General features: G+C 53.7%; 10 protein-coding genes across 10 annotated transcripts; 4 read left to right on the forward strand and 6 right to left on the reverse strand.

Moving 5' to 3' along the window:
- Nucleotides 1-340: 340 nt before the first annotated feature.
- ACET3X_009831 (uncharacterized protein) lies at nt 341-1,485 on the reverse strand. The gene has a single exon (XM_069455990.1). It carries the CDS (start codon nt 1,345-1,347, stop codon nt 679-681), a length of 669 nt encoding a protein of 222 aa, XP_069302664.1. The 5' UTR covers nt 1,348-1,485; the 3' UTR covers nt 341-678.
- A 396-nt stretch (nt 1,486-1,881) lies between these two features.
- On the forward strand, nt 1,882-3,656 carry ACET3X_009832 (uncharacterized protein). The gene is made up of 2 exons (XM_069455991.1): nt 1,882-2,746; nt 2,801-3,656. Exons 1-2 carry the CDS (start codon nt 2,155-2,157, stop codon nt 3,493-3,495), a joined length of 1,287 nt encoding a protein of 428 aa, XP_069302665.1. The 5' UTR covers nt 1,882-2,154; the 3' UTR covers nt 3,496-3,656.
- Nucleotides 3,657-3,726: 70 nt separating this feature from the next.
- On the reverse strand, nt 3,727-5,152 carry ACET3X_009833 (uncharacterized protein). Its single transcript, XM_069455992.1, has 5 exons — nt 5,031-5,152; nt 4,931-4,970; nt 4,866-4,882; nt 4,662-4,767; nt 3,727-4,582 (listed from the first exon to the last, which is right to left on the reverse strand). The coding sequence occupies exons 1-5, from the start codon at nt 5,068-5,070 to the stop codon at nt 4,180-4,182; spliced, it is 606 nt and encodes a 201-aa protein (XP_069302666.1). The 5' UTR covers nt 5,071-5,152; the 3' UTR covers nt 3,727-4,179.
- A 152-nt stretch (nt 5,153-5,304) lies between these two features.
- ACET3X_009834 (uncharacterized protein) lies at nt 5,305-7,361 on the reverse strand. The gene is made up of 3 exons (XM_069455993.1): nt 6,814-7,361; nt 6,650-6,762; nt 5,305-6,595 (listed from the first exon to the last, which is right to left on the reverse strand). Exons 1-3 carry the CDS (start codon nt 7,185-7,187, stop codon nt 5,577-5,579), a joined length of 1,506 nt encoding a protein of 501 aa, XP_069302667.1. The 5' UTR covers nt 7,188-7,361; the 3' UTR covers nt 5,305-5,576.
- Nucleotides 7,362-8,028: 667 nt separating this feature from the next.
- Nucleotides 8,029-12,200, reverse strand: ACET3X_009835 (uncharacterized protein). Its single transcript, XM_069455994.1, has 3 exons — nt 11,318-12,200; nt 10,037-11,260; nt 8,029-9,984 (listed from the first exon to the last, which is right to left on the reverse strand). Exons 1-3 carry the CDS (start codon nt 11,921-11,923, stop codon nt 8,896-8,898), a joined length of 2,919 nt encoding a protein of 972 aa, XP_069302668.1. The 5' UTR covers nt 11,924-12,200; the 3' UTR covers nt 8,029-8,895.
- A 350-nt stretch (nt 12,201-12,550) lies between these two features.
- Nucleotides 12,551-14,127, forward strand: ACET3X_009836 (uncharacterized protein). The gene is made up of 4 exons (XM_069455995.1): nt 12,551-12,829; nt 12,877-13,174; nt 13,229-13,927; nt 13,979-14,127. Exons 1-4 carry the CDS (start codon nt 12,586-12,588, stop codon nt 13,992-13,994), a joined length of 1,257 nt encoding a protein of 418 aa, XP_069302669.1. The 5' UTR covers nt 12,551-12,585; the 3' UTR covers nt 13,995-14,127.
- Nucleotides 14,128-14,289: 162 nt separating this feature from the next.
- Nucleotides 14,290-15,709, forward strand: ACET3X_009837 (uncharacterized protein). The gene is made up of 3 exons (XM_069455996.1): nt 14,290-14,906; nt 14,960-15,283; nt 15,331-15,709. Exons 1-3 carry the CDS (start codon nt 14,391-14,393, stop codon nt 15,379-15,381), a joined length of 891 nt encoding a protein of 296 aa, XP_069302670.1. The 5' UTR covers nt 14,290-14,390; the 3' UTR covers nt 15,382-15,709.
- Nucleotides 15,710-16,000: 291 nt separating this feature from the next.
- ACET3X_009838 (uncharacterized protein) lies at nt 16,001-18,534 on the forward strand (the record flags this gene model as incomplete). Its single annotated transcript, XM_069455997.1, has 3 exons — nt 16,001-16,207; nt 16,269-17,765; nt 17,824-18,534. 3 exons carry the CDS (start codon nt 16,001-16,003, stop codon nt 18,532-18,534), a joined length of 2,415 nt encoding a protein of 804 aa, XP_069302671.1.
- A 48-nt stretch (nt 18,535-18,582) lies between these two features.
- On the reverse strand, nt 18,583-20,403 carry ACET3X_009839 (beta-tubulin). Its single transcript, XM_069455999.1, has 4 exons — nt 20,313-20,403; nt 20,171-20,194; nt 19,991-20,113; nt 18,583-19,934 (listed from the first exon to the last, which is right to left on the reverse strand). The coding sequence occupies exons 1-4, from the start codon at nt 20,322-20,324 to the stop codon at nt 18,750-18,752; spliced, it is 1,344 nt and encodes a 447-aa protein (XP_069302672.1). The 5' UTR covers nt 20,325-20,403; the 3' UTR covers nt 18,583-18,749.
- Nucleotides 20,404-20,837: 434 nt separating this feature from the next.
- Nucleotides 20,838-21,970, reverse strand: ACET3X_009840 (uncharacterized protein; the record flags this gene model as incomplete). Its single annotated transcript, XM_069456000.1, has 4 exons — nt 20,838-21,027; nt 21,075-21,579; nt 21,632-21,818; nt 21,872-21,970. The coding sequence occupies 4 exons, from the start codon at nt 21,968-21,970 to the stop codon at nt 20,838-20,840; spliced, it is 981 nt and encodes a 326-aa protein (XP_069302673.1).
- Nucleotides 21,971-22,255: the final 285 nt, after the last annotated feature.

Genomic DNA, 22,255 nt, shown 5'->3' on the forward strand with positions numbered 1-22,255 from the left:
ACTTTCCCAATGTGTTTGAGTGTCGATATCAAATCACATCGTATTGCCCATGATGCCAAAATCGCCGATCGTGCCGGCTGCAATCTACGCATAAAGGCAACATTGCCTAACACAGACAGATCTGGGGAGTGTACCAAGGTACCAAGGTACCAAGGTACACGTATGTGGCCGAACCACGGTAAGAAAATGACATGTAGGGTGAAAAAAAATCCGCTTTCTTCCACAATCGGTGGAAAATTGAAAGCTGCTGATTCAGCTAGAGGACGGCATTTTGTAGTCAAGATTTCAAACATTCTGATCGAATGTAAATCAAAGAAAGGGATGAGAAGACGAGATTGAAGAGGTGTATTGTTTGGCTCCATGAGACGACCTACATTCGTGGATCATGCATGAGGAAGCTGTTTTGGGTATTGGTACGTTTGCTGTCTACCCTCAGATACCATGACCATCAAAGTGTACCTACTGGGACCACGAAGAAATCATGCCAGCTTCAAACATGGCGGCTCGCGAGCGCAAACGTCCAGCGTGTCTGCTGAGGCGCCCTCAAGACGACTCGGATCCGAAGTGTCGGAGTCGATTCGGAGTTTTGTTATCTCGTGTACGACGATCCTACATGCGACGGAGCAATGCCGATGCTGATCCAGCGGCTCGACCATGTGTGCGGTTCTTGATGCCTGCTCAATCTACTCTCGGCCTGACACTCCTCGCACTGTCAGCAGCACCCATGCCGCCAACAACATCCTGCACCAACTCCCTCAACTGCTGCTGTACCTCTTCGGAGTCGTAGTCTGGCCTTGCCGCGAGCTCTTCAATGCGTCTCCGTATCTCGGGATCCGGCGCATCGACAGCGTCTTCTTCCATGGTGCCCACGTTGACCTTGACGCCGTCGGGGAGCGGCGGCGGTGGATGGACGCCCTCGGTCTCTATGATGCCTGCCGCAGCGGGCTCGTGGCCGGTGCGCAGGCTCGTCAAATATTGGTATACTTCGTGTGTCGCATCCTCCTCTTCCAAAAACTTGTCTTCGGCTGTCTGGCCGTCGTGGTTCTTTATGCTGGTGTCTGCGCCCAATTCCTCGACCAGGCATTTTGCTACCTCTTGCTTTTCGCACGCAAAGAGGGGCGTCTCGCCGTCTTCATCGAGGATGTTGACGTCGGCATTGTATTTGCGGACCAGGTCGCGCAGGACGGCGAGTTGGTTGTACGAGGCGGCGGCGTGGACGAGCGAGTAGCCGTGTGCATCGCGCGCAGAGGCAAGGTGTGGATGCTGCTCGAGCGAAGAGAGGATGGACTGGGGGCGCGTGTCGATGAGGTTGAGCAGGAGATCGATGGTTGGTGCTGGAAGCGCCATGGTGGGCTGCGGCGGGGAGGCTGTTGGTTCGGGAGGGCGCGGACGGCTGCTCAGCGTCTTTCTGGGCGTGATTATCGATCTGATGTGCTGCGCGTCCGTGTACACGCAACTCTGGCTCGATCGTCGGACCGCAGCAAATCTAAAAATGACGTGGGCGGAGGATGCGGAGACTTTTCCACTTTTCCATTTTCCCACTTTCCCAGTGGCGCCGGGAGTGGAGTGTTAGCAAACCCCCCCGGCCCCAGATCTTCTTGACACACATCATCATGCATCTGTATACACTACACGGCCGTCTCTCCTGCCCTCCGTCCTATCGACTCCGCCTGTCTTCCTTGGTCGTGTCTGCTCCGAAGTCAGGCCGATGCAATAAGGAAATCACGTTCGGGCGCTCTGGGCGCCAGCTGAGACGATCAAGACCAAGGCCCAGCGTCAATCACACACACAGCCTCAAACCGTCAGCTCGGGCCTTGGCTATGCATTGCTCGCGTGCCCCGTCTCCCCTTTGCCGTCCACTCGCTCCTGCGGCGTAGCCTCTCCATCAGCAAGGCCTTGTTTCTGCTTTCTTTTGCTCAGCTAGTCAAGAACGTTGCCATCCTACACGTCAACACCGGCCGCAGCATAGTCCATCTTCACAACGTTACACTGCGTCACACGACACTAGACTCTCGCGTTTGTCTTGGCCCTCTCTAGCTGCCTTTAATGCGCCTGTCCCTCTGAGCAATTTGGGACGTTTGGCGCCCTACCTGGGACTTGACTTGCATTCTTTCTTCCTCCCACTGTCGTCGTTAGACATCCACTCCCGCAAACATGAGGACCGTCAGAGGAGTCGGCGTGCCGTCGGTGAAGCTCGTTGCATCCTACATCTTCGACTGGATCGTCATCGTTGCCATTGCAGCCGTTGCCGGCGGCTGGGAATATGTCGAACCGTTCAAACGACCCTTCTCGCCCGTTGACCTCAACATATCGTATCCGTACCAGACCAGCGAAATGATACCCACATGGCTCCTCGCCGTTGTAGCGCTCGTTGCTCCTGCCGCCATCATTTTCATCGTGTGCCTCATCTGGGTCCCCGGGCCCACGGCTGAACGCGGAACACCGAAATCGCTCATTTGGAGGAGGAAACTCTGGGAATGGAATACCGGTTGGATGGGCCTCGCCCTCTCCCTCGCGACGGCCTTCCTCATCACTCAGGGCATGAAGAATCTCTTCGGAAAGCCGCGACCTGATCTGCTGTCGAGATGTCAGCCAGATCTCACGCGTATCCGAGAAACCACCATCAGCCCTCTGGGAGAGTTTTATCAACCGGAATGGGTGCTCGTCACCGTCGACATCTGTCAACAAACGGATTCAGACATACTCAAGGACGGCTTCAAGTCTTTTCCCAGTGGCCATGCCAGCTGTAAGCAATCCCCCCTTCCACCCTCTCTGACCACCAGCTAATGCACTCCTCTAGTCTCATGGGCCGGCCTCCTCTACCTCACTCTCTTCCTCGCCTCCAAGTTCTCCGTCGCAATCCCCTTCCTTCCCCCACGACCCTATTCCGCAAACCCCGCTCACACCTCCGCCGTCGCCCCTTCCAATCTCAAGAAGTTAGCCACGCTTCCCATCCACAAGCAAGACTCAACCCTCTCGAAGCCGTCCTACAACGACGATGCCGTAGTCCCTATCCGCTACCAAAACGCCGCACCCCCCGTTTACACCCTCGTCCTTGTCCTGGTACCCGTCTGCGCCGCCATATACATAACAAGCACGCGATTTACCGATTTCCGTCACTTCGGGTTTGATCTGCTGTTCGGTACGCTGATTGGCGTCACATGTGCGTGGTTTTCGTTCCGCTGGTACCATCTCCCCATTACACGGGGCGCGGGATGGGCTTGGGGACCCAGGAGCTACGACCGCGCGTGGGGCATTGGTGTTGGCCGAGGAAGTTACGTCGGAACAGAGGGATGGAGCAGCAAGGGAGATAGCCAAACGGCACATCGGAGGCGAGCAGACGGCCAGTTTGATAGCCATACCAACGGTGTGGATGAGAGTGAACTGAGTGTACTGAACCGGAATGGCGTGCCGCATGCTGGAAACCCACCCAGCGCGGTGCATTCGAGGAGTGGTACAGCGCAGACATATCGTGCCATGCCGCAGGATGTTTGATCTTGTTTTTTTACCTTTGTCAGTACATAATTCGATGGGAAGCATGGCGTTGGGACGGACTCTCGTCCCAGGCGGGAAAACTGTGAATATCGACGTTGTATACCAGGTTGGCAACTTTGCATATTTTTGAAGAGAATACCACTCAAGCAAATCAAGAAATTAATGTCCTATCTTTCAATGATCGTAATGACGAGTAAGCTGCCTTGTTTATCACGTCCCACCCAAGATGCAAGGGGGAGCCTGCGTGAATCGATTTGAATACGAGCCGGAAGTGTATGAGTAGCATTACCTTTCAAAGAATCCAACCGGTAGAAGAAACCCCAAAATAGCCTGCTTGAAGGATATACTGTACCAGCCAATCAAAGATGAAAGTAAAAGTCGCTTGGGGTGTTGTCGCGTTGGGCTATCATATCATATCAAATCGACTGTACTTTTGCATGCTGCTACATATACTCCACTGCCAGCTGGCAGTTGAATACCCTCCTAAACAAACCTACCGCCTCTGCTCCACTGTCGTGTTGAAAAGACGTGCTGCTCCGCCTCCTTCTCCACATCATCCGCTCGTATACGGGCAGATGGGGATTGAATGCGCCATTGTGTAATTGGCCGCAATAGCCATGTCTCAGGCTTGTTTGCCTGGCTTTGTTGTCTTGCATCGTGCTAGCCAACGCGGAGACGAGTCATCTACAGACCCTTCTTGCCATTCTTCTTCCTCTCCTCGTCCCTCTTCTGGTAAATCATGCCAGTGAATGGGTCCTCCCACTTGCACGCAATAGAGTATGCAGTGTGAACCAGTGCGGTGAGGAGTATACCAGCTGGCTTTCCGTACCAAATAGCCGTGGCCAGGAAAGACATGGCGGAGCCGTGGTACATGGGCGAGCTCGAGACGTTGAACGGGAATGTCGTCACAGGCTCGTCCATAAGGATGCCGAAGTAGTCACCGAGGTAGGTACCAGTGACACCAAGAGCCCACATGGAGGTCAGGACGAGCGTGTTCCCCATTAGGAAGAGGGGAATCGCGGAGTATTTGACGGCAGGAGAAACGAGAGCCGGATGGGTGGGCTGGTCGGCGAGAGCTTCATTGTAACTGTAGAGTCATGGTCAGAATTTCGACTAACTCGGGTAGACGTTGACGTCTGGAGACCATGGTGGTAGCTTGTACGTACAGGTAATCTCGGAAGATACCCAGGGAGAAGATGGTTACGGCGAGCGCATAGCATCCAAGTCGAGAGTTGCCACCGAACAGCTTGGTAATGACCTTGTTGTGGTACTCTGAGTCCTGTTAGCTTCACTCGATCCTGCTGTTGCGACTATAGCCGAGCCGTGGAAGGCGGCTGCTGGTGTCGCAACGCCATGACGAGGTAGCGTACCTTGCTGCGCAGCGATGCTATACCCCCGTTAGCGTTTGCATGAATTCATGAGCAACATGACTCACTTCCAAAAGGTAGGGTTAAACACTATGCTTGCAGCAGATACTATCATCATGGTCAGTCGTCGCATCGGCAAACAGCGGGGGTCAAGGTCTCGGTACTCACCCCACAAACTGGGCTGACTGAAGTCGATGTAAGAAGCCATGATCGCAAGCGAGTCCAGATGAGTCGTGAGTCTTCAGATTGCGAGAACAGACAGGTAGATGAAGCTCTGCGCCCACGATACAGAAGGTGTTGGGGATGTGGACAGCTTGCTCAGGTGTCAAGCATGTGCATTCGGCAGTTGCGCCGTTAGCGAGACGTCATAAGCTCCACATGTTCAAGAAACTCCGGAGGCGCGCTTCACGGATGAACGCCTACCGAGCGCATCATTTTGTCGTCTTTTACGATTTACATTGTATCGGTCTGGCTTCTATCCAGGAACGATAATGTAGCTTCCACCACTGCTACCCTACAATCCGTTCCGCTTCTGTAGCTTTTACTGCGGGGTATACTAAGCCTCGTCATAATAACAAATTCAAACAATAACGCCCTATCCAACAATGCATCCTCAAGCGTGTGTTCATGCTCTCGGCAGAACCGTAGCCTGCGCGAAATGCCCAAGTCATTCAAAATTATACAAGATCGTGTCGCGCCCAACATGCTTGAATCCTACAAACCGTTGTCGGCGCATGTAAAAGGTCCCCCAAAGCCATCGGCCTTGTAGCCGTCGATGATCGATTGTACAGTTGCGTACGTGCCCGCAGTCAAGAACAGCAGACCGATCAAGCAAAGGATGATGTTGAAAAAGAATCCAACATATCCACGGAGTCCACGTGTCTTCCAGAAGTCGACACCATATCTCTCCCTACGAAGTCGAATGTACGCTACGCCCCAGAAAATGAATCCAAAGAACGAGTCGAACAGAGAGCTCATGAGTGAGAGCAAGTCGGAGAAGAAGGGAATGACTTCGGCGATGATGAAGGCGAAAATCCATAGTACAGCGAGGATCACGATCCATGTGACCCAGCCAGCCACGGTGTGGCCGGTCCTGTGTCGGGACTGAGAACCGTAGATGCGGAACAAGACAAATCGGGCTGTTACGGAGGCATACAAGACACCGAGGAAGATGATTGTGGGTACCATGAAGGTGAAAGCCACCTTCTTGTAGACTTCGTTGGAGATGGAGCCAAAGGCCGGCGACGTCATGTAGTTGGTACCAGTGTAACCGTAGACAACACCTCCGACCAAACTGAAAATGATGACCTCACAAATGGTGACGGCCCAGAGTGCCTTGGGGAACTCTTTGGGCTCCCTCATCTCAGCGATGAAGCTGGGGAGGGTAATCTGGCCAATGAAGGTATAGCTGATGTTCATAAAGGCGCTCATGCCCATTACGAAAGTGGTTCCAGCTGGGGGTACGGCGTACACCTCGAGTTCGCCTTTGCTTGGGTAGCCTGCAGGCTTGCCGTCAACACCGGAGAATGCAGCAGCAAGGATAACGGAGATGAAGGTGAAGGCGGCAGAGGCAGTCGCTAGAGTAGCCAGGGTGCTAAAGGTTCGCGGGAGAGAAGCCACAAATGAGATGATGGCAGTTATGGCGGCGAAGACAATGGTGCAGGTAGCATGTCCGGTGATGGTGTTCCACCACTTGGCTCCGACGAGGCAGTGCAGACCCATGATGAAAACGTCTTGAGGCATGGTCAGTACTAGGTTGGAGGGTGCGCAAAAGAGTTTCGGCTTACTGTTGAGGACAAACATGACTGCTGTCGCGTAAAAGGCCCATTTCTGATTCCAGAAGAGCATTTGGCCAATGTCACAGACATCGCGGATCTGAGGATGGCGCATGCAGAATTCCCTGAATAGTCAGTATGGGCAGTCATGGGTTTTTATCGTTGATGTGACCTACCATGTAGTCAAGGAAGTGTAAAGGACGAGACCGGCGATGACAAAAGTCAGGATCAAGCCCGGGACAAGGCCGAGAATGGAGTAGGACCACGGGAAGGACATGATGGCCAGACAAATGTACTCGGAGAACAACAGCGCGGCAGTCTTTTGCCAGCTGCAGGTGCGGTACTTGATGGCATTGTTGGCTTCCAATTCGATCTGCCTGCCGATGGTGATACTGGCGTCCGAGTCGGTGTCACCGGAAGTAGGTAGGATTCCCCCTGCTGCCTCGGCGTCGTAGCTCTTCTCTTTTTCCAAAGTGACCTTTTCATTACTGTTTTGACTGGTGGCGTCGGTGGGCGAAGCCCTGCCGCCGAAGAGGGACTTCAACGCCATTTGACGCAACGGATACACCTCTTGTAAGGAGTGTAGTAAAAAGAACGGCGGGTAGCTGCTTCCAGGCGCATTAATTGCGGATATGGGGTCTGGGGGTGTGCAAGGTCGAAGTGAGTTGATCAAACGATGGAGGAGCCAGGCGCGAAAATGGTTAAATATAATCGCGGGGGCAAGGTGATAGCGGGTGCATGGAGTGTTGCAGTGGAAAGACGTAAGCTAGTGTGCACTGCTAACATGGTTAGACCCAAAACTTGCGGGGGTTGGGAGAGGGTTCGGTGAAGGCGAACAGGGAAGGCGAAAGAGTGGGGACCGTTCTTGCCTATGGCACGACCGAGTGGGAACGCGACCAAGGGAGAGTCGCACAAACACCAGCCGTTTGCCGCGCTATGACCACGACACTCCCCATTTTCTCCCGCTCTCGCGCTATGAAATCTCAGTAAAATCCTTTGGCTTGACGCCGCGAGTGCCGCTCTCTGTGGGTGAATTGTATTACCGACCAGGCTCTAGCATGCGTGACGTCGGTTTTGTCGCTGCCCATGCTAACGGCACAGATCTACCATTTCACTCTCACTCATACAGAGCATACCCATGTCGAAGATCCATTACATCAGTCGTCAGCGACTTTAGATAACCACGTCGATGGCGCTGTCGCGTTGCCGCATTGCTGCATTTCTGTCACGCCCACTTCCTGTTGCCACACCGTTGTACTGGCTCACAAGCCAGACATCGAGGCTTGATGTCACTGTGGCGCCCACTAAGCTCAATTGCTAAGCTCCATATCAAGGCCTCCCAGCACCGGTAAGCTTGGCTTGGCTTGCTTAGCTTACGACATTCCGTGGGCGATTTACCACGACCAAGCCTCGCCAATGCCTGGCCAATCCCTAGCCACCAACGTCAAATCCTTCGCGGCTTGTGCTCATCTAATCCGCCCACAAGTCCAGTCTCGAGTTCAAAGTATGGACCATCAACCAAGGTCCATCGCGAATGTTTGATTTAGCCAGTAAAACAGCAGGAACCACAGTGTCGGCCACGTTGTAGGGGTGTCTGTCCTGCAGGGCACCTACGGATCCGCTATCTACGCAACCATGTCTGCGCTCCGAAATACCCGTGTTGCAGAACCGTAGATCTTGACGCACGATTTGCCAGACGACTGGTAATTCACCGAAGCAGTAAACGCAAAATTGTACGCAAATTGCGTTATCGTCCTCATTTCGTTCCGCGGCGCTGCATGGCTTATGCGCACTGCTGATCCTGCACTTGGCGTTCGGACAGAAAAAGAAGTGCGCACCCACACTCGCCTGTCACTCCAGTACTCACCGGATGGCTGCGTCCGCGCAACGAAAGGGAGCGAGATACTGACAAATGTATAGACATAGCAGAAATACAACAGCTATCTTTATAGAACCCGAGTAAATCATCGCCGTCATCCGTTCTGTTCGAGATGTCCTCATCACAGACAGCCGGGTTTTTTTTTACCCAGACAAGCGCATCTTACTAAATGTCGTTTCAGTGACTATGGATAAGAAGATAGGATACTGACAACTATTGCATAGATCCAACCATTTCCCACAATCTGTAGTAGGAGTAGCGCGCATGAAAGGCATATATTTACTAATTTCATGAATCTTGCGAGATACGGTTATATGACAGTACTGCCTCCCATATTCTACCACCTCCCAGCTGAGGTTAAAACGCCCGCTAATGTTCCTCAAATTAAGCTATCACCTCCACTACCCCAGTTTGTCTGTTGCTGTTGTTGCTGTTGCTGAGTCTGCGTCTGCGCCCTCAAACTTGCCATACTGTTCATCCCCATCCCCGAACTCGGCGTTCGATTACCCATGGGCGGCGGCGCGATACTAAAAGATCCCGTACCCATTGGTTTCGCAGGCGGAGGCGCAATACTAAAGGACGAATAAGGAGATTGCGTTCGTGACTGCGAGGGAGGTGGAGCGATAGAAGGGAAATTTGATAGAGAGTTGTTCGTATTGGTGTTCGATGTGCCCATACTACTCCAGTTACTCGATGCCATTGACGAGTTGCCTGCTTTGCTCCAATCGATACCCGAGCTTTGCGTGGTGTTGGTATACGAGGGTGTTGTGGCAGAGGTGGGAGACATCATGTTGTTCATGCTCATAGCTGGTCGGACTTGTTGTTGGGGCTGAGCGAAGGAGGAGCTGCCGATACCTGGGTTTGCGGCGCTCAGGGCTGGGAAAGAAGAGTTGAGTGTGTTTAGCGTGTTGTCCGGTGTTATTGCTCTGCTTTGCGCTTTAGGAGCGCCGAGGTTGGTGGTTGGTGGCGGAGAGACGGGGGGTGTGGACCAGGAGAAGGTTGCTGCTGGCGACGCGGTCCTGGATGCTGTTCGGTTGGTGGATGGCCGTGAGGGCAGGACCGTAGAAGATGTAGCGGATGCTGAAGCGTTTGCCCATGGATCACCGCCTAACATGTCTGTACCACCAGAAGAGCCTTGCTGTCCTCCACGTACAAGTGCCTCAAAATCAGTATCTCCGTTTCCGTTGGTGGTGTCAAAACCGTTAGCTGCTGACGGGCCACCGAAGGACATGAACTCATTGCGTGTGGTAGCCGTGGAGCCGTTCGCGCCGAGTTCTTGTAGCTTACGTGTCTGCTCATTCTCGACACGCGCAGACGTCGACTTGATAAGGCTCATGTACGCTTGGAACTGCTGCAAGTTGAGTAGTGGTCCCAAGCTGAAATTCCACAATATAGGAAGCACATCCATAGCAAGAAAGTCGCTGTCAACTTGGCTACTGATGGCCTTGAAGACATCCAATGCGGCCATCTGTACAATTGTTAGCAAGTCATCTGTAACCTGTCCGTTCTCATGAACATACCATGACGGCAGGCTCCTTTGTCTTGATACCACGAAGCAGCGGTACTATCTTCTCCTGGATAGTATATTTGTCGAGAATCGATACATTGGAGCTCTTGACCTTGGGTGCTGCTACCATTCCAGTAAGACCATCTCCTTGGTCGTCTTGCTGTTCGTTTCCTCCTCCACAAAGTGTCTTGAAAGCCTCTAGACCGCGAATCTTGATACCCATACTGCTAGTCTTTGCAAAAATGCTAGCAATTACAGGGAAGAGCTCGTTCTTCACAGTCGAAAAGTCCAGAATCGGCAAGACAATAGGTAGCGTACGCAGGGCTGCATCGACGAGCGAGTGAGTAGGAGATTCGAGAGCGTAGTTGATGATTGGGAGTATGTCATCTTTGAAGTCCTTGCCACTCGAGTTATCTGCGGCGATCTGCATGTTCTCAAGAAGTACCATAAGTCCTGCTTCCTTGAGGCTGTCCCTCTCCTGTTGTGGCGCTTTCGTGTTTGCAGCTGCGGCAGTCAGGAATATCTCTCGCAACTTGGGTATCACTTTCTCGGTAAAGGCTCGCTTTCCAGATGGAAGCATGGTAACGATCTTGAAGACGTTCTGGAGTATCAGAGTGAGGAGCTCTCGGTCTTTCATCTCCTCAAGCAGAGCAGGTAAGATCTTCTTGTCCAGTACAGATTTGGGAAACTGGTTCAAGATACGTGGTAGACCACGCATGAACTGTGACTTTTCATTGGGTGTCTTTCCAGGTAGCGAGTCAAGAAAGCGGATTGTGGACACTAGGATGTTGTCAAAGTATGCTGCTTGTTGAAATTCTCGTACATCCAATCGCTGTGCGGGTCGCCGCGTTATCAAGCGATCCAGGACGCCGTTTGCGAGATCTCGTGGCAGTGGTTGGGACGCCATGAAGTTGTTCGTCTTGCTTGGAACCGAGGAAGACGAGGAGAAGGCCCGCTTGTATGAAGAAGAACTTCCATTGAACTCCAACGGGCTCTTATGCGGCGAATTGTACAGCGCAATTATCAGCATACCCAGACTGAACATGTCTGCTGCCGGGGTTATGTTGTTATCCATGACGAAGTCGGGCGAAGAGTAGTCTAGGTTCAACTGGACGTGTCGTGGTAGGCGGGCGTCGTAGTTCAGGACTTCTGAGAGCGAGATGGGCGTTACGGATGTGGGTTTCGTGGAGTTCTCTGGAGGAGTAGAGAAACCCAGACCTGAGATTTTCCAATCAGACTGTCACGACGATCAGCAAGGCGTTTGTAGAGAATGGCTGGTATTGTGGCTGCCTACTTTGGCATTGATGAAGATGGCCTCTGGAGTCAAGTTGGCATGTACCAATCCAGCGCTCTCGTGCAGAAACTCCAAGCCCTTTGCGATTTGCAACAAGCCTTTCTGTATCTCCAGCTCGTCGATTTCAAGTTCGCGTCTTCGCTTCTGGCCATCGGCTTCTTCGACGACATATCGGCTGCGACGTCCATTTACGCCACCGGCCTTCTCCTGCTCATCTTTTTCTTGTAGCAAACCAGCCAGGGACGCTGTGACGGGCTCTGTCGCGAACATGAGGCCACCGCCACGAGTTTCTTCGACAGGCTCGGCCAGTTCCAAGATGTTGGGATGTCGTAACCGCGCCAAAGAACTGGCCTCTTTCTTGAGCCTTTCGACGACCTCGTCATGCGCGCGCTTGAGTCCTGAAGCCGCCGAGCGCCCACCGAAGCCTGCGCCAGCTGGTGGTTCCAGTGACTTCTTCTCGAAGATAAAGACGGAGGCTGCCTTGCCGGTCGACTTCTTCTTCGCGTCGTATATCTTCCATGGTCCAGAATGAGACGTGGGTTGCGGGCTGAGGGTGTAGTTGCTCGAGATGTTGGAGGTGAAGGACTTTAGGGCGTTGGAAAACATGTTGGCGGTGGTCTATTCGCGCGCGCGGCGAAGTCGTGCGTGTAAAGCGAGGGCGTCATGGACTGTGATGTCGACGCGAGAAGCGTTGGTATTCGCGTGAGATCTGAGACAGATAGCTGGGGCCGCCGAGGAAATCAAGACACATCAGCCACGGTTTCCCTTTGCACGAGGCGACTTGCGATAATCACAGAAGAGTCGCACAATTGTCCAGACTCGTTGACGACAAAACCGAGGACCAAAGAGGCAGTTGGTCGACAAAGGCCAAGTGTTGGTAACCCCACGCGAGTTGTGGAGAAAAGGATGGTCAGGGTCGCCTCTGCCTAGTCTCCCTCCCGCCTTGCATGACGTGAGGCGAGCGCAGGCAGTGTGGGTGGATGCGGCCACGGACACCAGACAGGAGACCCAAACACGTGAATAGCCTCAAATATCCGCCATGTCGACTCCCAAGGTGTCAATTGCGCCCTTGGGCTGCCCCGTTTGGTGGCCGGTGCAGGGCGGTATCGGACATGAGTGTTGTTGGTGACTGTGTCTCGAGGTCCGATGTGTACAGGCCGCGGTCAGCTTCGGTCTTGTAATCCAAAATAATTATCGTCGTGGAATCCACCACCTGCACCATCTCTCCCTCCCGCCCCACCCTCTCCGCCTACACTGCATATCTCACAATGCTCCAGCAGCGGTCTTCACGATTGCTCTCGTCCCTGGCTCGTGGCGCCTTGCGTTCGCCTGTAGCACCGCTCAGCGCGTCGCTGCGATGTCGGACCCAGCGGCCATACAGCATTCATGCTGATGTATCTGTCGGGGAGAAGATACAGGACATTGACCCTACCAAGCTCTCCATCACCAAGACGACGACGCCAAAAGACCTCCTGCCGCATGAGGAACTCGTCTTTGGCCGCAACTTCTCTGGTAATAGCTCCAATGGCACCACGACTCGTATCTAACCTACCTGCAAGATCACATGCTCTCGCTCGAATGGACGGCAACACAAGGATGGCTACCGGCACGCATCACACCCTACCAGAACCTCAGTCTCGACCCTGCGACGTGCGTCTTCCACTATGCATTCGAGTGCTTCGAGGGCATGAAGGCCTACAAGGACAAGAGCGGCAACATTAGGCTGTTCAGGCCGGATAAGAACATGGCGAGGTTGAACAAGTCATCAGCACGAATTGCATTGCCGACATTCGACCCTGATGCTCTGACCGAGCTCATTGGCAAGTTTGTCAAGGAGGACGAACGCTTCGTTCCCGAGTATGTTCAGTTGTTCCGAGTCTTGTGACCAACGCATTGTTCTAACCATGGCAGTGCACGAGGCTACTCTCTCTACCTTCGCCCGACCATGATTGGCACGCAGCGTACCCTCGGCGTAGGTCCTCCGGCTTCTGCATTACTCTATGTGATCGCTTCGCCTGTCGGCCCATACTATCCTACCGGTTTCAAGGCCATCTCGCTCGAGGCTACAGACTATGCTGTGCGCGCATGGCCTGGAGGTGTTGGAGACAAGAAGCTCGGTGCCAACTACGCGCCTTGCATCGTCCCGCAGATGCAGGCTGCGAGCCGCGGCTTCCACCAGAACCTGTGGTTGTTCGGGGAAGAAGAGTACATTACAGAGGTCGGCACCATGAACTTGTTCGCAGCCATCAAGAACAAGGAGACGGGGAAGCCAGAGCTGCTCACTGCGCCTCTGGACGGAACGATTCTTGAGGGAGTCACGCGAGACTCGATCCTTGAACTTGCGCGCGAGCGGTTGGTGCCAAAGGGCTGGACCGTGTCGGAGCGCAAGTTCACCATGAAGGAGGTGGCCGACGCTGCCAACGAGGGACGCATGATGGAAATCTTTGGTGCAGGTACTGCTGCCATTGTCGCACCGGTGCGAAAGATTAGCTGGAAGGGACAGCTGGTCGACTGCGGCCTTGAAGACCACGTCGAAGCCGGCCCAGTGGCGCAGCAGATGAAGGATTGGATGGAGGCCATTCAATACGGCGACGAGGACCACCCGTGGAGGTATGAGCTTCGCACTCACTAGTCAAGTATTCCCTCGCTAACATGACACAGTTACAAGGTGATATAAGTAGCAAGCACATGGTCGGCATGGCGGCAAGACGTTGTATAGACGAGGTTAGATGGGCTCAGCAGACAGCGGCGTCAAGGACGCGGGGAATGTATATAGATATCGAGACATGACTTGGTGAGGGTGGCGGTGATGCGGCGGCAGACTGCCATGGTGGGGTAGAAGATCAATGCAGCAGCGTTGCAGCGCGTGCCTGACTACTCTCTGCCTGAATGACGTTCTTGGCTAACGTTGGCTCCCCACCCCAACCTCTCGTTACACCGACTCATCAACACAGTTCGCGCGCCTCGCAAGCCCCCTCCTCCCCTCAATTGCCCCCCCTCCGCCCAGAGCTGCGCCGCCACTCGTTGACCCCACCGCCACGCGCCTCCAGGACACGACTCGAAAATTCTCACCATGCTGGCCGGCGCGCTCAGCCGCTCTCTCATTGCCCGCAATGCCGCTCATGCCCGCCCTCTCTCACGCGCCTTCGCATCTCTTGGCCAGGCCCGCCGGTCCTATGCTACAACCACGCGTGCTACCAAGCCGACCGCGACAGTGAAGAAGGCGGTCAAGAAGGCGGCAGCTGCGAAGCCGGCGCCCAAGAAGACTGCCACAACTGCAAAAAAGGCAGCCCCCAAGAAGGCTACGGCGACCAAGACCAAGACTGCGGCGAGAACAAAAGCCAAGAAGCCAGCTGCTAAGAAAGCAGCGCCTAAGAAGCGCGTCAAGAAGCCGTTGACGGATGAAGAAAAGCTAAAGGCAAAGATCCGCGACCTACGCGCAAAGGCACTGAAGGAGCCCACGACCACCCGTCCCGTATCAGGCCTCAACGCCTATGTAGCCGCAACAACTGCTAAGGCTGACGGAGACGGAACCAGTCTTCAAGACTCTGTCCGAGCATTCAAGAATTTGACTCCTGCTGAGCACGAGGTAACTCCAACCCCCCCTTCACCTTGAGACGCCCATGCACTAAATCTTTGCAGCATTGGAACCACGTCGCCAACGAGCAGACCGCCGCCAGACGAGCCGAGTATCAGGCATTTATCCGTACCCACACTCCCGAACAGATCGCGATTGCAAACAGAGCACGTGCCCAGCTACGCAAGTTGCTTGCGGACAAATATAAGGGTGCCCCTGCCCATACTAGGAAACTTGTGGATGATCGCGCCCCCAAGCCGACCCTCCTTCCCTATGCCGTGTTTCTGAAAGAAAGGCATGCCAGTGGAGACTTCAAGAGCATCAAAGTGACGGACGCGATCAAACTCATCGCTAATGAGTGGAAGAGTCTAAGCGCTGCCGAGAAGCAGGTATATATCAACCATCACACCTCTGAGACGCCCACTAACCTGCACAGAAATACCTTGACAACTACACTGCCCAGAAGAAAACTGCTGTAGCTGCATAAACCTGTTCCGACGTTGCGCTGGCGATGACTGCCTTCAACCCAGGTGTAATGATACAGTCTTCTTTTCAACTCGTTCACCCAGAGCCATACCGATTTCCCTTTGTTAGTCATGATTCAAGTCTCAACGATACCGGGTTTGTCCAGTCTGGATATTGGACTTTACTTGGCGTTCTTCTGGTTGAAGGCGGTCGGTTCATGGATGGGTATAGTGGCACATCTGTAGGAAGACATGTTTAAGTAGGTTCGTCACGATACTGTAATGCTTCTTCTGCAACCTGTATCAATTCCTTCCCCTTGTAAAATCAAATCTCAACTATCGAGACTTGCCTGGGAACTGCTCTCTGCTCATGGTTGCACCACATGTGACATTGCCCACCAATCAGTTAGCGTGCTTTCCTTATCTCTTCACACCCCAGCCAAGCCTAGCAATCTACTCATCCCGCAAACATCTTCCCCAGGATGTTCCAGTTGATCTTTTTCCGCGGTAGATAAGCTTGCGTTCTAGATAGGCTCACCTGCGTCATTGGACAAGCCACATTGCTTTCGATATGTACTTCGAGTATGCTACATGATGCTGACTTGAACCTCCATGCTTGACCTCAGTCCTGGACAACTAGACATGGCATCTGACCAAGAGAACGGCCATGAGCGTACGCCTCTACTTCACCAGAGCCGGTTATCACAGCTCCAACATACGCAAGATGAGGAGGCTTCGTCGATCATCGCGTCCACTGTAACCAAAGAAGAACAGCAGTTGGCAGGTAGTACGGTTGGAGAACGACTCCCATACAACGATTACACTACAATTGACTGGCTACATGATCTGGTGCTGACGCGTTCCGTTCTCACCAAAAAGAATCGCAAGAGTATGCTGATGTGAAGAACAGGTAAAAGACTCGTATCGCTTCCGTCACATCCAATCCCGACGCGGTATCCGCTACAAGACTCTCGCTCTCTTCGACGCCTGCTCAGGATGGATTGCCGTGGTGGTTATCGGCATCCTTACTGCGTGTATCGCTTTTGTTGTCGACATCGCCGTGGCTACTGTTTCCGACTGGAAAGTTGGATATTGCCCTGGCCATCCATTCCGAAACCGCGAAGCTTGCTGCACTCCAAGGAAAGCAGAATCCTCTTTACTTCATCCAAATCAGGTTGAAGAGTGTGGCATGTGGCAGGAATGGACAGGTGACTACGCTTCTGGATTTGCCATCTACGTGGCCATGGCACTGGTTTTCGGTATCCTCAGTTCGGGTGCGACCATGTTGACCAAGACTACGCTCCCTTCTGCCTCAGACACGCCAGGTTCGACCACAAAATCCAATGGCCATGGCAACGATATGCCAACAACTCCCACAATAGCTCCCGGTGGCAAAGTAATGTACATGGCCTCCGGCTCCGGCATTCCTGAAATAAAAACGATCCTATCTGGTTTCTCCATCCCATCCTTCCTCTCCCTACGCGTCCTCGTCGTCAAAGCCTTTGGCGCCATCTTTGCCGTATCAACTGGCATGTGTCTAGGAAAAGAAGGTCCCTTTGTCCACATCTCGACCTGTGTGGGTTACCTAGTCGGCCGGTTGTTTCCCAAATACCGGGACAACGGACGTAAAATGCGAGAGCTGCTTAGTGCAGCCTGCAGCTCTGGTCTGTCTGTTGCGTTTGGCGCACCGATTGGCGGGGTGCTCTTCTCTTACGAGGAGATATCGACGTACTTTCCAAGAAAGGTGCTGTGGAGAGCATTTCTATGCAGTCTTACGGCGGCCATGGTACTGAAAGAACTCAATCCTACGGGGACGGGTAAATTGGTCCTTTTCGAATCAAACTTTGGGACAGAGTACCAGGCTGTTCACTACCTCGTTTTTGTGCTGCTGGGTGTAGCCGGTGGTGTTTTCGGTGGTCTCTTCTGCAAGTTCAACTTCCTGTGGTCGAAGTGGTTCAGGAGCTTTGGGCTAATCAAACGGTATCCTGTGCTAGAGGTCGCACTGGTTGTGCTTGCGACTGCGCTTCTCCAGTACCCTAATCCGCTGACGAGGGAACCTGGGGATGTCATCATCAAGAATCTGCTCGTGGATTGTGGTGACGACGCTTCAAGGGCGTCTTGGGTCTGTCGGAACGAGAATGTGCGTATAGCGGGAGATGGAGAGACGAATTGGAGCTACGTGGGCTGGTTAGTCTATGGCACTCTTGCCAAACTCGTTCTAACTACCGTAACATTCGGCATCAAAGTCCCCTCTGGCGTCATCATCCCCGCGCTGGACGCTGGAGCTTTCTTTGGGCGGCTGGTGGGTCAAACTATCACTTCGATAAGCCCGGGTATCTTCGCCATGGTAGGCGCTGCAGCGTTTCTGGCTGGAGTATCACGTATGACGATTTCGCTTGCTGTCATCGTAAGTGTTCTTGCTCCCCTCTCTTTTCCCTTCCCGTCCTCTTCTAACATCAAGACAGATGTTTGAGCTAACCGGCCAACTCTCCTATACTCTCCCATCCATGCTCGCCATCCTGGTCGCAAAGTGGACCGCAGACGCCATCTCAACAGAAGGTGTATATGACCTCGCTCAAACACTTCTTTCTCACCCCTTCTTAGACCCAGATACCGCTCTATCGATCGTCCGGCAACACAAAGCTTGCGTCGAGGTCCTCATTCCACCTCAACGCACCATGTCCGATATCACTGTCTTGGTTCCTGCCAGCAACAAAGTAGCGCTGAATTTGCTCCAAGAAAAGTTGAATGCGTTGAGGGAGAGGGGACTTATGGATGCGGGTCTTGTTCTTGTGCAAAAGAACAGTGGGGGCGTGGAAGTGCTGCAGGGTTATATTTCACAGTCTGAGCTGGAGTTTGGGTTGACGAAACTTGTTCCCAGTACGCTCGTGTCGACGTACGAGGATGTCCAGGTCAGGTTATTGGGCCAGGAGATTGAGGACCCGACCAGTCCGACCAGCTTGGAGATGGATCTGACGCCCTTTGTGGACCGAACACCACTGACGATTTGTGCAAAAGCGCCCTTGGAGTATGCCGTCGAGATGTTTGCCAGGCTAGGGCTGAGATACCTGATGGTGACTGAGGAAGGGACGGGACGACTGGTGGGCGTGGTAATTAAGAAACGACTAGTAGGATACCTCGAACACCTGAGAGAACACGGAGAGAAAGACGAGTAAAGTAGACACGGCCAGTAGCAGGCAAACACAATGCACACAATTTGTGGACAATATTTGATTATAGCATCTTTTCGCTAACAAGAAGTTGAGTCGCTTGCCGTGTTTGTCAAACCATGACCGAGTCGCTCAAAGTACGAATTGAATTACAACGTTGTGTCCACACGTGAAAGTTTCCAACACCAGCCCAGCCCAGTGGCTTAACGGCCGTGACCAGCTTATTCCTCGGCCTCAAGAGGAGCCTCCTCATCGTACTCGTCCTCACCCTCGGAGACGGAAGCCTCCTGGTATTGCTGGTACTCGGAAACCAAGTCGTTCATGTTGGACTCGGCCTCGGTGAACTCCATCTCGTCCATACCCTCACCAGTGTACCAATGCAAGAAAGCCTTGCGCCTGAACATGGCAGTGAACTGGTCACCGACACGCTTGAACAGCTCCTGGATGGAGGTGGAGTTACCGACGAAGGTAGAGGACATCTTCAGGCCGCGGGGAGGGATGGAGCAGAGGGCGGTCTGGACGTTGTTGGGGATCCACTCAACAAAGTAGGAGGAGTTCTTGTTCTGGACGTTGCGCATCTGGTCCTCGACCTCCTTCATGGAGACCTTACCACGGAAGTAGGCCGAGCAGGTCAGGTAGCGACCGTTGCGGAAGTCGGAAGCAGCCATCATGTTCTTGGGGTCGAACATCTGCTGGGTGAGCTCGGGAACGGTGACGGCGCGGAAGGAGTGGGAGCCGCGGCTGGTGAGGGGAGCGAATCCGACCATGAAGAAGTGAAGACGGGGGAAGGGGACCATGTTGACGGCCAACTTCCTCAGGTCAGAGTTGAGCTGACCAGGGAAACGCAGGCAGGTGGTGACACCCGACATGACGGTGGAGACGAGGTGGTTCAGGTCGCCGTACGAGGGGTTGTTCAGCTTGAGGGTCCTCATGCAGATGTCGTAGAGAGCCTCGTTGTCAATGCAGAAGGTCTCGTCCGAGTTCTCAACCAACTGGTGGATGGAGAGTGTGGCGTTGTAGGGCTCGACAACGGTATCGGAGACCTTGGGGGAGGGCACGACCGAGTAGGTGGCCATCATGCGGTCGGGGAACTCCTCACGGATCTTGGAGATGAGGAGCGTACCCATACCGGCACCAGTACCACCTCCGAGGGAGTGGGTGATCTGGAAACCCTGGAGGCAGTCGCAGCCCTCGGCCTCGCGGCGCACGACATCGAGGACCTGGTCGACCAGCTCGGCACCCTCGGTGTAGTGACCCTTTGCCCAGTTGTTACCAGCACCAGACTGGCCGAAGATGAAGTTGTCGGGGCGGAACAGCTGGCCAAAGGGACCAGCACGGACGGCGTCCATGGTACCGGGCTCGAGATCGACGAGGACGGCACGGGGCACGAACTTGTTGTTGGAGGCCTGCTATAGATCAGTATTGGTCTTTTATCTGCCGTATCGAATATCGAGTGACATACTTCGTTGAAGTAGACGTTCATGCGCTCCAGCTGGAGGTCTGAAGTGCCGTTGTAGACACCAGAGCCGTCGAGGCCATGCTCGCCGGAAATGGTCTGCCAGAAGGCAGCACCAATTTGGTTACCCTGAAAATACTGTTAGCTGTCGTCTGCGCGGCTGGAGAGGACGAGAGGAGAACTTACGCATTGACCGGTCTGAAGGTGAACCTGTTGCAAGCAAGACGTGTTAGCTGTTGTTCTCCCTTGTTCGCGCGTGTCCCTGAATGATATCTCGGCGCGGGGCACGACGCGCCACCAGGGACGTGGCAAGGCAGGCGATACGTACAATCTCACGCATGTTGGCGGTTGGGGATGAGGTTAATGGGGAGTGCTGAGGACAAAGTGCGGCGAGCTGGGTTATGGGTGGTCGACAGTGGTGGTGGTGCTGGTGTGGAGAGCAGGAGGAGCAGAAGCGGTGAGTGCGTTAAAGATCTCAGTGGGTCGTCTGCACGGGCCGTCGACGCTAAGGCTATTTACTAACAACGCGCGCGACCGAAAGCTGGTGCCTGTTTGCCAGGAGGAGCTAGTCACCGACATGTTCAATACCGCACTAGCATAGCACAAAACACTCGCATTGTGTCTTTCCGTCGAGTGCTTCTATGGCTTTGCAGTATGCTGTGGCAGGCGTTGCTTCGTCTTGTGGTATGGTTGCCACTCCAGGGCAGCCGCCCAAGTCTTCCTCCCGTCCCAACCAACCCCTGTAAAATTCTATCCTCCGCATACTCGAAGCTGCGGAATACCGCACAACGCTGATCTTGCAGGTACATGCATAAAATCCCCCCCAATAGCATACATGCTTCACCGTCACCGCTTACAGCTCCTTCTTCGCAGAGCCACTCACATGGCCTCTGGTCAACGCGTCTCGTCGCTTCACAACCTGCGGCATCGTCCAGAAGTTAGGCCAGTCCAGCTCATACTCGTCTTGCCGGTAGTTGAGGCAATGTCGAAGCCAGACACCCCACACAATGTAGTAGTAGGCTCCGGTTCCCGTCATGAGGTGCCTAATGTCATAAGCTTTCGTCGTCTCGCGCATACGTGCAGTACTCACCACCACCCGTGACCCTCCAGTACGAAGCCCCAGGGCATGCCAATCGCCCTCCTCCACTGGATCAACTTGGAGCAGTATTCGTTATCGAGACTCCACACTGCGAAACCACCCAAGAAGATGCTTAGACCAAATGCAATCATCTTCCACATGCTACTGAGAATCTCCTGGTCCCGTGCGTCCTCCCTCTCTTGGACTGCCTTTGCACCTCCATGCGGGCGCGGGTTCGCAGCTTCTCTCTCCTTGGACCGGAAGCGCGGGCGGATATTCACCTCCATCACATACATGGCCCGGAACAGCACAATGGCTGTAAGGAGCGCGTAGGCGTTTTGATGGAAGGTTGGATCCTGGAGGTAGTGGTAATATAGCGTAATGAAGACGGCGAGAGACACCAGCCCAACCGCAAGAATAGTGGAGTAGAGCCGTGATCTGCCGTACGAGAACGTCGCAAAGTTCATCAGACACGTCGTGTAGATCATCGAAAGCTCATCTACAAGCTGCATGGGATCTAGCACGCATTAGATACTGCATGTTGAAGACTTGCTCAGCAGCAAACATACATTTCAGAGTGGCGTGGAAGAGGAAGCTTCCAGTTCCAACAATCAAGTAGCCAACAAAGGCCACGAGAAAAACAGTGTCGTGTCCATTCTTTAAACAGTTGCGTATGCCTTTCGCTGCCAGGTACATGAACAGAAGATTCGTGAGCGTGTTGATAAGTTCTGCAGCGTACTGGGTTACTACATAGTTCTTCTCAGCGTTAGCCGGCTACCTTGGCAATATAGCGGGTCTTGCTAGCAAACCTCTTCGCACCAGTCGAGGGTAGATGTGACTGGAGAGAACCATCCGTCCTGTTCAGGCGGATACGGTATCGACGGTAGGCGGGAAAGGAACGCAGCCATTCTATCTCTACTCAAACTGTGAACGCAAAAGGGAAAAACGACGAGAACAGGGAATTGCAAATGTCTGAACACGACATCAAGCTTGTATCTAGTTCCGGACTTTGCGGAAGGAAAGACTGGAGAACGACAATCAGCGCAAAGAAAGGTCCATGCTTCAGCGATAGGCTGTCACGGCTGTCACCTACCGCGCCACGCAACCCAAGGGTACACTTGCGAAAGGGCAGCCCCCGTGCAGTTACTGCTGCCATTAAACTACACGTCTGTCTAGCACACGTGGGAGAACGC

This window comes from Alternaria dauci, chromosome 10 (assembly GCF_042100115.1).
Source record: "Alternaria dauci strain A2016 chromosome 10, whole genome shotgun sequence".
Taxonomy (NCBI): Eukaryota; Fungi; Ascomycota; class Dothideomycetes; order Pleosporales; family Pleosporaceae; genus Alternaria; species Alternaria dauci.

Bases quoted from the DNA above. Each gene is read 5' to 3' on its own strand.
- ACET3X_009831 (XM_069455990.1), bottom strand. From the start codon at position 1,347: ATGGCGCTTCCAGCACCAACCATCGATCTCCTGCTCAACCTCATCGAC.
- ACET3X_009832 (XM_069455991.1), top strand. From the start codon at position 2,155: ATGAGGACCGTCAGAGGAGTCGGCGTGCCGTCGGTGAAGCTCGTTGCA. The intron at 2,747-2,800 runs GTAAGCAATCCC...GCACTCCTCTAG, and splicing joins TCCCAGTGGCCATGCCAGCT to TCTCATGGGCCGGCCTCCTC.
- ACET3X_009833 (XM_069455992.1), bottom strand. From the start codon at position 5,070: ATGGCTTCTTACATCGACTTCAGTCAGCCCAGTTTGTGGG. The intron at 4,971-5,030 runs GTGAGTACCGAG...CCATGATGATAG, and splicing joins CAGTCAGCCCAGTTTGTGGG to TATCTGCTGCAAGCATAGTG. The intron at 4,583-4,661 runs GTACGTACAAGC...ATGACTCTACAG, and splicing joins GGTATCTTCCGAGATTACCT to TTACAATGAAGCTCTCGCCG.
- ACET3X_009834 (XM_069455993.1), bottom strand. From the start codon at position 7,187: ATGGCGTTGAAGTCCCTCTTCGGCGGCAGGGCTTCGCCCACCGACGCC. The intron at 6,763-6,813 runs GTAGGTCACATC...CTGACTATTCAG, and splicing joins TACACTTCCTTGACTACATG to GGAATTCTGCATGCGCCATC. The intron at 6,596-6,649 runs GTAAGCCGAAAC...CCATGCCTCAAG, and splicing joins AGTCATGTTTGTCCTCAACA to ACGTTTTCATCATGGGTCTG.
- ACET3X_009835 (XM_069455994.1), bottom strand. From the start codon at position 11,923: ATGTTTTCCAACGCCCTAAAGTCCTTCACCTCCAACATCTCGAGCAAC. The intron at 11,261-11,317 runs GTAGGCAGCCAC...TCGTCGTGACAG, and splicing joins CCATCTTCATCAATGCCAAA to TCTGATTGGAAAATCTCAGG. The intron at 9,985-10,036 runs GTATGTTCATGA...ACAATTGTACAG, and splicing joins CAAAGGAGCCTGCCGTCATG to ATGGCCGCATTGGATGTCTT.
- ACET3X_009836 (XM_069455995.1), top strand. From the start codon at position 12,586: ATGCTCCAGCAGCGGTCTTCACGATTGCTCTCGTCCCTGGCTCGTGGC. The intron at 12,830-12,876 runs GTAATAGCTCCA...CCTACCTGCAAG, and splicing joins CTTTGGCCGCAACTTCTCTG to ATCACATGCTCTCGCTCGAA. The intron at 13,175-13,228 runs GTATGTTCAGTT...TAACCATGGCAG, and splicing joins GACGAACGCTTCGTTCCCGA to TGCACGAGGCTACTCTCTCT.
- ACET3X_009837 (XM_069455996.1), top strand. From the start codon at position 14,391: ATGCTGGCCGGCGCGCTCAGCCGCTCTCTCATTGCCCGCAATGCCGCT. The intron at 14,907-14,959 runs GTAACTCCAACC...AAATCTTTGCAG, and splicing joins TGACTCCTGCTGAGCACGAG to CATTGGAACCACGTCGCCAA. The intron at 15,284-15,330 runs GTATATATCAAC...TAACCTGCACAG, and splicing joins TAAGCGCTGCCGAGAAGCAG to AAATACCTTGACAACTACAC.
- ACET3X_009839 (XM_069455999.1), bottom strand. The intron at 20,114-20,170 runs GTAAGTTCTCCT...CAGTATTTTCAG, and splicing joins ACCTTCAGACCGGTCAATGC to GGTAACCAAATTGGTGCTGC. The intron at 19,935-19,990 runs GTATGTCACTCG...GATCTATAGCAG, and splicing joins TGAACGTCTACTTCAACGAA to GCCTCCAACAACAAGTTCGT.